The 14,212-nt window shown below is 44.2% G+C and overlaps 1 protein-coding gene across 2 annotated transcripts in view; it reads left to right on the top strand.

The window, feature by feature from the left end:
• The window catches only part of adamts17 (ADAM metallopeptidase with thrombospondin type 1 motif, 17), a 524,080-nt gene that overhangs the window by 113,730 nt on the left and 396,138 nt on the right, over window positions 1–14,212 (top strand). For both annotated transcript variants that reach the window (XM_078241579.1, XM_078241578.1), the window contains exon 7: window positions 3,414–3,457. In XM_078241579.1, the coding sequence (XP_078097705.1) occupies window positions 3,414–3,457 (44 nt within the window). The remainder of the gene's footprint in view (window positions 1–3,413; window positions 3,458–14,212) is intronic.

The following is a 14,212-nucleotide window of genomic DNA, read 5'->3' as shown; positions in this document are numbered from 1 at the left end:
CATATTATTATAGTTTGCATTGTAAGGCTTCGAATGACCAATGTATGAACATGAAAAGACCAGTTACTTTGTCACACCTGTTTCGACCTGGCATTCTCCATTTCCAGAACCATTAAACCCAAATTCCTGGAAACCCAGAGAAAGCCTATGGCCAATTTAAGAGAACACTTGCGTAAGTTCACCTCTGAGGCACTCGCACTGCAGATGACTGTTACTATGACTCCCAGTGATCCATCTGTCTCCCATAGACGTTTGAATAAAGTTGGTGGATGTTTGGAGTCGGTAACTTATTGAGAGATTCAACTAAATCAATATAAAATTCTAGTCTCAAGAATCCTTCATGTTTGCTTTATATTTTAATTTTTGACATCTATTTCATCCTTAGCAGTTTGCAGGACAGAGACGTGAGCTGGCATTCCATTGTAGAATCTACTAACACCCACTCCTGCACTTCATTCCACAAACACCCACACAACATTCCATGTCTGAGCCCATGTTTGTATTCTTTGCGAGACATTTGCAATCATTGTCTTGCTGAGGTTATTGCAATGTTCTATCAGCTGTTTCATTACGTTAAAGTTGTCGTATAAAGGCAAGTTGTTGTAAGACTTTTGAGGGATGCCTGTTACGGTGAGGAGTGCAGATTCTAAGTTGCTTTTCCCAATGCCTTTCAATTCCACACCTCAGTCTTGTCTTCTGCAATGCATCTCTGGGTAACTGAAAGCTGCTTTCAAAGGTTTATTTATCCCTCCAGTTATTTGGGAGGGTGGGTTTGACTTGTTTATATCACCAGGAGCCAAAAAGAGAGGAAGGACGATAGGCATTTCAAGAGTTAGCGGAATTCCTGCACTGCCCATCACCATCCAACAGGGGCCCACACAGCTTGCTGACACCCAGAGTGACAACACTGAGATTAACGTTAACTAAATCACCTGTTTTCGATATGGTTTCAATTCATCTTTTTAGAAGCATAGTAAATGGGGAGGCAGTTTAAGGGTAAATCAACATCCGACATGTGGGTCTTTCAAATGTCAGTTGATTGGAATTCAGGACTGGCATGTACCTGTGAGGATGAAGGACAACTGTGGCAAGTATCAGGAACCCTGGATAACGAGGGATAATAAGACTTGTCAAAAAAGAGGAAGCATTCATAAGGCTAAATGACTTAGAACAGATGAAGCCCTTGAAGAATACAAAGAAAGTAGGAAGGAACTTAAGGAAGGAGGTAGGAGGGCTAAAAAGGTCATGAAAAATCCTTGGCAAACAGGATTAAGGAAAGTTCTAAAGCATTTTATACGTCTGTAAAGAGCAAGAGGGTAGCCAGGGAAAGGGTTGATTCACTCAAGGATAGTGGAGAGAATCTATACTTGGAACCAGAGGAAATGTGAGAGATACTAAATTAATACTTTCCCTCAGTATTTACCAAAGAGAGGGACTTGATGGATGAGGAGCCTAGGGTAGGGTGTGCAGATATTCTGGGTCATGTCGATATCAAAAAGGAGGTGGTGCTGGCTGTCTTAAAAAGCATTAAAGTAGATAAATCCCCAGGGCCTGATGGGATCTACTCCAAAATACTGAGGGAGGCAAGGACGAAAATTGCTGGGGTCTTGGCAGAAATCTTTGTATCCTCATTGGCTGCAGGTGAAGTTCCAGAGGACTGGAGCATAGCCAATGTTGTTCCATTATTTAAGAAGGGCAACAGGGATAATCCAGGAAATTATAGGCTGGTGAGCCTTATGTCAGTGATAGGGAAATTATTGGAAAAGATTCTTAAGGACAGGATTTACTCACATTTGGAAACAAATGGACTTACTAATGATGAACAGCATGGTTTTGTGAAGGGGAGGTCGTGCCTCACTAACTTGATCGCGTTTTTTGAGGAAGTGGCGAAGATGATAGATGAGGGAAAGCCAGTGGATGTTGTATACGTGGACTTCAGTAAAGCCTTTACAAGGTACCTTATGGTAGACTGGTACAAAAGATGAAGTCACACAGGATCAGAGGAGAGCTGGCAAGACGGATACAGAACTGGCTTGGCCATAGAAGACAGAGGGTAGCAGTAGAGGGGTGCTTTTCTGAATGGAAGGCTGCGACTAGCGGTGTTCCACAGGGATCAGTTCTGGGACCTTTGCTGTTTGTAGTATATATAAATGATTTTGAGGAAAATGTAGCTGGTCTGATTAGTAAGTTCGCAGATGAGACAAAAATTGGTGGAGTTGCAGATCGTGAAGAGGATTGAGGATACAGCAAGATATAGACCGGTTGGAGACTTGGGCAGAGAAATGGTAGATGGAGTTTAATCCGGACAATTGTGAGGTAATGCATTTTGGAAGGTAGGAATTATACAGTAAATGGTAGGACCCTTAGGAGTATTGACAGGCAGAGAGATCTGGGCGTACATGTCCACCGATCACTGAAAGTGGCAACGCAGGTGGATAAGGTAGTCAAGAAGGGATACGGCATGCTTGCCTTCATTGGTCAGGGCATTGAGTATAAAAATTGGCAGGTCATGCTGCAGCTGTACAGAACCTTAGTTAGGCCTCATTTAGAATATTGTGTACAATTCTGGTTGCCACACTACCAGAAGGATGTGGATGCTTTGGAGAGGGTACAGAAGATGTTTACCAGGTGCCAGGGACCCATGTTCGATTCCCGGCATGGGTCACTGTCTGTGTGGAGTTTGCATGTTCTCCCCGTGTCTGCTTGGGTTTCCTCCGGGTGCTCCGGTTTCCTCCCACATTCCGATTAGGTGCATTAACCTGAACAGGCACTGGACTGTGGCGACTAGGGGAATTTCACAGTGGCATCATTACGGTGTTAATGTAAGCCTTACTTGTGACTAATAAATAAAAAAAAAGGATAGGTCACTGGTGTGGAGGGTATTAGCTATGTGGAGAGGTTAGATAAACTCGGTTTGTTCTCACTGGAACGACGGAGGTTGAGGGGTGACCTGATAGAGGTCTATAAGATTATGAGTGGCGTGGACAGAGTGGATAGTCAGATGCTCTTTCCTAGGGTAGAAAAGTCCAAGTACTAGGGGACATAGGTTTAAGATGTGTGTGGAAAACTTTAGAGGAGATGTGCGAGGCAACAGAGGGTGGTGAATGTCTGGAACACGCTGCCCGGGGAGGTGGTGGGAGCGGTTACGATAGCAGCATTTAAGGAGCATCTAGACAATTACATGAATAGGATGGGAATAGAAGGATACGGACTCCGTAAATGCATTCGGTTTTAGCTTTGGCAGGCATCATGATTGGCGCAGACTTGGAGGGCCGAAGGGCCTGTTCCTGTGCTGTACTTTTCTTTGTTCTTTGGTATTCATTATGGATCAAAGCTGCTCAGTTGTTTAGTATGTCAGGGATGTGTGGAAGATTTACCTGCAGAAAGTTATCTCTCTTCCCCTTTATTTGCAGGACTGATTTCTGTGTGCATAAAGATGTGCCCTGTGATACCGTAGGTGAGTAAAAATTCCTTAAAATGTAAAGTTTGTTTATAATGAATATATTTACAGCATGTTGATTTTTAAATTGTAAATTCTCCTGTAATCTAGACTAGTTTTTGTGTGGCATTTGTTTTTAGAGTTTGTAGAGTTTACTCTTCCCTTCCATCTTGTGTGTGCCTGGAATTCGCTGCCTGAGTTGGTGCTGGAGGCAGAGACCCTAAACTATTTTTAAAAGTACCTGGATCTGCACCTTAAGTGCTATATGCTACAGGGCAATGGTTCTGGTACAGGAAGGTGGAATTAGAAAGGGCACCTGGGTGTCCTTGTGCTGATATGGAGAAGATGGACTGAATGGCCTCCTTTGGTGCTGTAACTTTTCTATTGTTCTGTGTGTCTTGATTTAGATGCAAATGTGGATGAGCCTCAAATTTGCTAGATTTCCCTCCTGATGTGATGTCTTGCTTGATTGAACTCTCAATTTGCAGTGTTTCTAGTTTTCTGGTCACTTTTGCACGTGCCCAGCTCTGGGGCCTATATTGTGGCCCAGCTACTCTCCATGCTGAGCACAGTATTAATTCTGAGCTGTAATGTGCTTGGCTCTTCCTGGGCATTCCTTGTGAATACTCTGATAATCTCTGTATGGCTCTATAGAATTTGAGTGGGTTTTATAATCATACAGATTTTTAACCATGTGCCCATGTTCTGACATGGACTGATGTTTTCCTTAAAAATATCTTCTGCTTGAAATTGCTTGTGTGAGAAGAATGGAAAGCTGAGGGGAAAAAGGTAGGTTACATTACATAAGGCTACTTCATTAACCGAGGCGCATTTTGGATCTTTGGTGTGGATGACTGCATTTAATGGAACTGTGGATTGGGATCTGACTATTAAGTGATATAGTAATCACTTAATATTGGTAACCTTTGTAACCAGATGAACACTGATAAATGAATTTTAAAGTTTATTTATTAGTGTCACAGGTAGACTTACATTAACACTACAATGAAGTTACTGTGAAAATCCCCTAGTTGCTAGTGGATCACGTATTGGCATTCCTCAAGGTATGTAAGACTTAGAGGGGTAATTTTCTTTATGGACATAGGAAGAAAACTGGCAATTAACAATCTGCCATCCATTTTACAGGGTGCCCCTTGCCTGGTTAGAATTCCTACAATGCAGAAGGAGGCGATTCGGCCCATCGAGCCTATGCCAATAACAATCCCACCAAAACCCTATACCCGTAACCCCACTTATTTACCTTGCCTCAGGAGCAATTTAGCTTGGCCAATCAATCCAACCCGCACATCTTTGGACTGTGGGAGGAAACCGGAGCACCCGGAGGAAACCCACGCAGACACTGGGTTCTCTGGTGCATTGATATCTGTAGCAGGGAGATTTGAGGGGTGTTATAATAGGCTAAATTGCAGCTGTGTGTCCAACAAAGGGCCAATTCATAGCAGTTTTTGATGAGGTAACAAGACAATTGATGAGAGCAATCGTATTAACATGGTATGTGTGGTCCTTGGTATGTCCAAGGAGGACTGATATCTTAGGGGGGAGTGTTTGCTAGAGCGGTTGGGGAGGGTTTAAACTAATATGCCAGGAGGATGGGAATCTATGTAAGTAGTCCGAGAAGGAGGGAGCAAGGACAAAATGTGGGGAAAAGGTTCCAACTACATCAAAAATCAGGAAAAAAGTTAAAAGGAAGGAAAACGCAGGAGATGTTATTAATGGAAGTGTTAGAATTCAAAAAGAAGGTACAAAAACTAGCACAAGGGCACTTTATCTGAATGCTCGTAGCATTTGAAACAAGATAAATGAGTTGACAGCACAAATCAATGCAAACGAGTATGATTTGGTTGCCATTTCAGAGACATGGTTGCAGGATGGTTACGACTGGGAGTTGAATATCCAACGGTATCAAACTGTTGGGCGGGACAGACAGGCAGGTAAGGGAGGTGGTGTAGCTCTGATATTTAAGGATGATATCAGGGCGGTAGTGAGAGATGATATAGGTTCTATGGAAAAAAAGGTTGAATCCCTTTGGGTGGAAATTAGAAATAGTAAGGAGAAAAAGTCACTGATAGGCGAAGTCTATAGGCCACCAAATAATGACATCATGGTGGGGCGAGAAATAAACAAAGAAATAACTGATGTATGTAAAAATGGTACAGCAATTATCATGGGGGATTTTAATCTACATATCAATTGGTCAAAGCAGGTCGGTCAAGGCAGCCTTGAGGAGGAGTTCATAGAATCTACCCGCGATAGCTTCCTTGAACAGTATGTAATGGAATCGACAAGGGAGCAAGCTATCCTAGATCTGGTCCTGTGTAATGAGACGGGAATAATTAATGATCTTGCAGTTAGGGATCCTCTTGGAAGAAGCGATCACAGTATGGTTGAATTTAAAATACAGATGGAGTGTGAGAAGGTAAAATCCAATACCAGTGTCTTGTGCTTAAACAAAGGAGACTATAAAGGGATGAGGGAGGAGTTGGCTAAGGTAGACTGGGAGCAAAAACTTTACGGTGGGACAATTGAGGAACAGTGGAGGACCTTCAGAGCGACCTTTCACAGTGCTCAGCAAAAGTATATACCAGTGATAAGGAAGGACTGCAGAAAAAGAGATAATCCACCATGGATATCTAAGGAAATAAAGGAGGGTATCAAACTGAAAGAAAATGCATACAAAGTGGCAAAGATTAGTGGAGAGGATGGGAAATCTTTAAAGATCAGCAGAAAGCCACGAAAAAAGCTATAAAGAAAAGTAAGATGGATTATGAGAGTAAACTAGCGCAGAATATAAAAACAAATAGCAAAAGTTTCTACAAATATATAAAACGAAAAAGACTGGCTAAAGTAAACATTGGTCCTTTACAGGACGAGAAGGGGGATGTAATAACTGGAAATGAGAAAATGGCTGAGGCATTGAACAGATATTTTGTGTCGGTCTTCACAGTGGAAGACACAAATAACATGCCAAAAATTGATGGCAGGAAGGCTATGGCAGGTGAGGACCTAGAAACTATTGTTATCACGAAAGAGGTAGTGTTGGGCAAGTTAATGGGGCTAAAGGTAAACAAGTCTCCTGGTCTTGATGGAATGCATCCCAGGGTACTAAAAGAGATGGCGGGAGAAGTAGCAAATGCACTAGTGGTAATTTACCAAAATTCGCTGGACTTTGGGGTGGTTCCGGCAGATTGGAAAACAGCAAATGTGACGCCACTGTTTAAAAAAGGAGGTAGACAAAAGGCAGGTAACTATAGGCTGGTTAGCTTAACTTCTGTAGCAGGGAAAATACTTGAATCTATCATCAAGGAAGAAATAGCGAGACATCTGGATATAAATTGTCCCATTGGGAAGACGCAGCATGGGTTCATGAAGAGCAGGTCATATTTGACTAATTTGGTGGAATTCTTTGAGAACATTACATATGCAGTGGACAATGGGAAACCTGTGGATGTGGTGTATTTCCAGAAGGCATTTGACAAGGTGCCACACCAAAGACTGCTACATAAGATAAAGGTGCAGTGTTACAGTGCACATGTATTAGCATGGATAGAGGATTGGTTAACTAACAGAAAGCAAAGAGTGGGGGTAAATGGGTGTTTTTCTGGTTGGCGATCAGTGACTAGTGGTGTGCCTCAGGGATCAGTGTTGGGACTGCAATTGTTTACGAGTTGGGGACCAAGTGTAGTGTGTCAAAATTCGCAAATGACATTAAGATGGGTGGAAGAGCAAAGTGCGCAGAGGACACTGAAAGTCTGCAAAGGGGTATAGATAATCTAAGTGAGTGGGCGAGGGTCTGGCAGATGGAGTACAATACTGGTAAATGTGAGGTCATCCATTTTGGTAGGAATAACAGCAAAATGGACTATTATTTAAATGGTAAAAAATTGCAGCATGCTGCTTTGCAGAGGGACCTGGGTGTCCTTGTGCAGGAATCTCAAGGAGTTGGTTTGCAGGTGCAGCATGTAATTAAGAAGGCAAATTGAATTTTGTCCTTCATTGCTAGAGGGATGGATTTTAAAAACAGCGAGGTTATGTTGCAGCTGTATAAGGTGCTGCTGAGGCCACATCTGGAGTACTGTGTACAGTTTTGATTTCCTTACTTGAGAAAGGATATACTGGCACTGGAGGGGGTGCAGAGGAGATTCACTAGGTTGATTCCGGAGTTGAGAGGATTGGCTTATGAGGAGAGACTGAGTAGACTGGGGCTATACTCATTGGAATTCAGAAGAATGAGGGGAGATCTTCTAGAAACATATAAAATTATGAAGGGAATAGATAAGATAGAAGCAGGGAAGTTGTTTCCACTGGCGGGTGAAGCTAGAACTAGGGGGCATGGCCTCAAAATAAGGGGGAGCAGATTTAGGACTGAGTTGAGGAGGAACCTCTTCACACAAAGGGTTGTGAATCTGTGGAATTCCCTGCCCAGTGAAGCAGTTGAGGCTACCTCATTGAATGTTTTTAAGGCAAGGATAGATAAATTTTTGAACGATAAAGGAATTAAGGGTTATGGTGAGTGGGCGGGTAAGTGGAGCTGAGTCCACAAAAAGATCAGCCATGATCTTATTGAATGGCAGAGCAGGCTCGAGGGGCCAGATGGCCTACTCCTGCTCCTAGTTCTTATGTTCTTATGCTGAACTTTTCTAAGCATCAACTGGAGTTTTGCGTCCAATTCTGGAGGCCACACCTTAGGAAGGATGTGGAGGCATTGGAGAGAATGCCAGAAAGATTCAATAGTAAGTAGTCTCACAACACCAAGTTAAAGTCCAACAGGTCTATTTGGTAGCACGAGCTTTCGGAGTGTTGCCCCTTCATCAGCTAAGTAAGGAGTTCATCACAAACGGGGCATTTATAGCCACAAACTCAATTACAAGATAATGGTTAGAATGCGAGTTTTAACAGGTAATCAAGTCTTTACAGATGTAGACAATGTGAATGGAGGGAGGGTTAAGCACAGGTTAAAGAGATGTGTATTGTCTCCAGACAGGACAGTTAGTTGCAAACCCAGGCAAGTCGTGGGGGTTACAGATAGTGTGACATGAACCCAAGATCCCGGTAGAGGCCGTCCTCGTGTGCGGAACTTGGCTACCAGTCTCTGCTCAGCGATTCTGCATTGTCGTGTGTCATGAAGGCCGCCCTGGAGAACACTTACCTGAAGATCAGAGGCTAAATGCCCTTGACTGCTGAAGAATTCTCCGACAGGAAGGGAACACTCCTGCCTGGTGACTGTTGAGCAGCGTCCATTCATCCATTGTCATAGCGTCTGCATGGTCTCGCCAATGTACCATGCCACGGGACATCCTTTCCTGCAGCGTATCAGGTAGACAATGTTGGCTGAGTCACAAGAGTATGTACCGTGTACCTGGTGGATGGTGTTCTCACGTGAGATGATGGCATCCGTGTCAATGATCCAACACGGATCATTGCAGAGGTTGCTGTGGCAGGGTTGTATGGTGTCATGGTCACTGTTCTCCTAGAAGGCTGGGTCGTTTTGCTGCGTACAATGGTCTGTTTGAGGTTGCACGGTTGTTTGAACGCAAGTAGTGGAGGTGTGGGGATGGCCTTGGCAAGATGTTCGTCTTCATCGATGACACGCTGAAGGCTCCGGAGAAGATGTCGTAGTTTTTCCGCTGGGCGACGAAGGGTACTCTGTCCGCCGTGTCCCGTGTTTGTCTTCTGAGGAAGTCTGTGCGGTTTTTCACTGTGGCACGTCGGAACTGTCGATCGATGAGTTGAGTGCCACATCCTGTCTTACGAGGATGTCTTTCAGCATCTGTAGGGATTGGCAGTAAGATTGCGATCCTCCTCATCTGAGCAGATCCTGTGTATACGGAGGGCTTGTCTGTAGGGAATGGCTTCTTTAAGGTGTTTAGGGTGGAAGCTGGAGAAATGGAGCATTGTGAGGTTATCCGTGGGCTTGCAGTACAGTGAAGTGCTCAGGTGTCCTTGATGCAAAGATTCAAGAGAATGGATCCAGGGATGAGGGACTTCGGTTATGAAAATAGATTGGAGAAGTTAGGACTGTTTTCCTTGGGGGAAAGAAGGTTGAGAGGAGATTTGATTGGGGTATTCAAAATCATGAGGGGTCTGGACAAAGCAGATAAGATGAAATTGTTCCCATTCGTGAAATGATCAAGAGCAAGAGGGCACGATTTCAAATAATTAGTAAAAGAAACAAAATTGTTGTGAGGAAATTTTTTTCCAGGCAGTCAGTTGTTAGGGTTTCAAATGCGCCGCCCGTGTGTGGTGGAGGCAGGTTTAACTGAAGCATTGAAAAGAGAATGAGATTGTTTTCTGAACAGGAAGAGCATGCATGGGTCGAGGGAAAAGGCAGGCGGAATGGTATTGAGTGAATTGCTCATTCGGAGAGCTGGTGCAGGCACGGCGAACCAAATAATGGCCTCCTCCTGTCCCACAATGGGCAGTTTTATGCCCATACCCAAACTAAAGATTATCCACATGCTCCTATATGAGGGCAGACTGCATGAACTTGTCTCGTGTTCTTTTGGATTTAGAAGGTTGAGGGTTGACTAATCGTTAAAATAATGAAAGGTTTAATAAAGTTAGTGCAGGCAAACTGCTGGAAGAATCCAGGACTTGGGGGGACTGTCTTTAAATTAGAGCTAACCTCTAGACAAAGAAATGGTGGCACAGTGGTTGGCACTGCTGCCTCACAGCACCATGGTCCTGGCTTTGAACAGGTTAAATGACTGTGTCTGTCTGTGTGGAGTTTGCATGTTCTCCCTATGTCTGTGTGGGTTTCCTCCATGTACTCCAGTTTCCTCCCACAGTCCAAAGATGTGCAGGTTAGGTGGATTAGCCATGGTAAGTGCACAGGGTTACGGGAATGGGGCAGAGAGGACGGCCTGGGTGGGATGCTCTTTCAGAGAGTCGATACTGACTCGATGGACTGGATGGCCTCTTTCTGCACTGTAGGGATTTTATGATTATAAACTAATAGGAGCACAAAATACAAAAAAAGACCAGGTCTATCTAGTTAGCCTCTTGATGTCCTGCTAGTCACACAGTTAAATAATAATGGAGTTGTTACCTAATCATAGCAATCCCTAATTATATAGCAATTACTAATGTAACTACATGTTCACATTCTCTGTGGGATATATTGTATCATTAAAACGATTACATACATCAATGCCTAAGTTTCCAGGTGGACTGGGCTCACTCCTTCAGCATTTATAGATTAGTTAAACCACCGTGCACGGTTTTCCCATTTTGCTGGCACCGTTAGCACTCTTCTCATTCCAAACAGTTGCCATGGTGAAGTGGGCTAAAAGTGGATCAGACTATGTACTGATCCGCCAGGTGGTAACACATTGAAGAAATACTATTTCAAATTGTGGGTGCACATTAAATATTCTCAGTTGTGCTGGTTACTCTGGTCAGTAGGCACCATGACTTGGTTTCAGACATGTGCTCTTACTGCCAAGTATCTAATGACATGCTTGACAGGCTAAGTGAGTGGGCGAGGCTAAGTGAGTGGGCGAGGATCTGGCAGATGGAGTATAATGTTGACAAGTGTGAGGTTATCCACTTTGGAAGGAATAATAGTAAAATGGACTATTATTTAAATGGTGAAAAATTACAACATGCTACTGTGCAGAGGGACCTGGGGATCCTTGTGCATGAATCGCAAAAACTTAGTTTGCAGGTGCAGCAGGTGATCAAGAAGGCCAATGGAATGTTGGCCTTTATCGCGAAGGGGATGGAGTATAAAAGCAGGGAGGTCTTGCTGCAATTGTACAAGGTACTGGTGAGGCCGCAACTGGAGTACTGTGTGCAATTTTGGTCCCCTTATTTGCGGAAGGATGTATTGGGAGGGAGTACAGAGAAGGTTCACCAGGTTGATACCGGAGATGAGGGGGTTAGCTTATGAGGAGAGATTGAGTAGATTGGGCCTGTACTCGTTGGAGTTTAAAAGGTTGAGGGGAGAGACATACAAGATAATGAAGGGGCTAGACAGATTCTTTCCACTTAGAAAGGAAACAAGAACTAGAGGACACAGCCTCAAAATAAGGGAGAGTCAGTTTAGGACAGAGGTGAGGAGGAACTTCTTCTTTCAGAGGGTAGTGAATCTCTGGAATTCTCTGCCCATTGAAGCAGTGGAGGTTACCTCGTTAAATATGTTTAAGTCGCAGGTAGATAGATTTCTGATCAATAAGGGAATTAAGGGTTATGGGGAGCAGGCAGGTAAGTGGAACTGAACCACTATCAGATCAGCCATGATCTTATTGAATGGCAGGGCAGGCTCGAGGGGCTAGATGGCCTACTCCTGCTCCTATTTCTTATGTTATGTTCTTATGCTTGCACGGTCTGGCTTGTAACAGAAGGACCCTCCTGTGAGCTGAACTGAATATTGTATTTTTCCAAACTTCAGCAGCAAGCTTAGTGAGGCAAGGCCAGTTTTAAGGATTCAGAAGGAGACCAAACCAGTATGATTTGTATTGAGTGTATTTTATTGATAGATTTAAAGGAACACAGCTGACATAGAATTATAGAATCATAGAATCCCTACAGTGCAGAAGGAAGCCATTCGGCCCATCAGATCTGTGCCCACTTTCTGACAGCATCTTACCCAGGTCTACACTTCACCTGACCCCTGTAATTCCATGCATTTACCTCACTAATAGAAACCCTACAGTGCAGAAGGAGGCCATTCGGCCCATCGAGTCTGCACCGACCACAATCCCACCCAGGCCCTACCCCACATATTTACCCGCTAATCCCTCTAACCTATGCATCCCAGGACTCTAAGGGGCAATTTTTAACCTGGCCAATCAACCTAACCCGCACATCTTTGGACTGTGGGAGGAAACCGGAGCACCCGGAGGAAACCCACGCAAACACGAGGAGAATGTGCAAACTCCACACAGACAGTGACCCGAGCCGGGAATCGAACCCGGGACCCTGGAGCTGTGAAGCAGCAGTGCTAACCACTGTGCTACCGTGCCGCCCAATACCTCTAACCTACATATCTTGGGACACGAAGGAGCAGTTTTACATGGCCAATCCACTTAACCTGCACATATTTGGACTGTGGGAGGAAACTGGAGCGCCCGGAGGAAACCCACAGTCACCTGAGGCTGGAATTGAATCCGGGTCCCTGGCCCTGTGAGGTAGCCATGCTAACCACTGCTACCGTGCTGCCCTGACTCAAACTGAGTCAAACTGACTCATGGGTGGTTTAGCCCTGGAGTTTGCACATGTGCTGAAGGCAGGATATGCCTTCCAAGTAATCACTCTGATCAATTTGTCACAAAAACTAGACAAACGTAGGGTGGCACAGTGGTTAGCACTGCTGCCTCACAGCGTTGGGGACCCGGGTTCAGTTCTGGTCTTGAGTGAGGAGTTTGCACATTCTCCCCATGTCTGTGTTGGCTTCCTCTGGGTGCTCCAGCTTCCTCCCACACTCCAAAGATGTGCAGGTTAGATTGACTAGCGATGCTAAATTGCCCCTTAGTGTCAGGGGGATTAGCAAGGTAAATATGTGGGGTTAAGAGGATAGGGCCTGGGTGGGATTGTTGTCGGTGCAGATCCAATGGGCTGATTGGCCTCCTGCACTTTAGGATTCTATGAAACAGGCAGTGAACAAGGGAGAAATCTGTGATGAGATCGAGAAAACAACATATTTCCCATAACAAACACAAACAGGAAGACGAGACAAACAATGGGAGACATTCCATGTCTTGAGGTAGTGAAGAAAGAGTCTGAACATCAAGTTTAACAAGTTGGAGAAATTAATATAACAGGGGCTCCTGTTTAAGACGGGGCTGAAGAAAATATTTTTAACTGGGGGTTGTCAGTTTGTGGAATTCTCTTCTCCAGAGAACTTTGCAGACTGGGTGACTGGATATATTCAAGGCTGAGTTAGATCTTTGATTGGAAAGGGATCAAGGGTGGTGGGGGTGGGAGGGGCAGACAGGAAAGTGGAGTGGAGACCATAACCAGATCAGTCATGATCTTATTGAATAGCAGAGGGACTGAATGGCCTTCTCATGTTCCTGTTTCTTGTGTTCTTGTGATATTACCCTCTGCTGCTGGGAATGTTGTTTTTCAGACTCTTCCCCCTCCACTTCAACATGTGGAACTTCTCGCATTATTTTATATATTTTTCGGTCCAGTTATTGTGGGAGATTTATTGCTTTCTAAATCACGGCAGTGACTTCTCCCCCATCTTATTCACAGCATGTTCACCTCACTATTATGGGAGATAGAATGGTTCGGAAGGAAGTCATTATCCTGTATAAAACTCTGGTGCATCCCCATCTGCAGTATTGTGTCCAATTCTGGCACGGCATTTTAGGAAAGATGTGAAGGCTTTAGAGAGAATATAGACAAAGTTTCCAGGGATCAGAGTTTTCAATTATGTGAACAGCTTGGAGAAGCTGGGGTTGTTATCCTTTGAGAAGAGAAAATTGTGACGATATTTCAGCGGACTCTACACAGAGTATATGGGGAGAAACTGTTCCCGCAGGGAGAAGAATTGAGAATCAAAGGTCATCAAAAGGTGATCAGCAAAAGAAGGAATGGCGATATGAGGAAAATTATTTTATACAGCAATGGTTAAGATCTGGATAAAGGCAAATTACTGCAGATACTGGAATCTGAAACCAAAGGAGAAAATGCTGGAAAGTCTCAGCAGGTCTGGCAGCAAATTTCTGCTGAGATTTTCCAGCATTTCCTCTTTTGGTTAAGATCTGGAATGTGCCTGAGAGGGCAGTGGAGGCAACTTCAATCACA

The sequence above is a fragment of the Mustelus asterias genome, chromosome 24 (genome assembly GCF_964213995.1).
Source record: "Mustelus asterias chromosome 24, sMusAst1.hap1.1, whole genome shotgun sequence".
Taxonomy (NCBI): Eukaryota; Metazoa; Chordata; class Chondrichthyes; order Carcharhiniformes; family Triakidae; genus Mustelus; species Mustelus asterias.
Note: the sequence above shows the minus strand (reverse complement) of the source record. Positions and strands in the feature narration are given on the sequence as shown.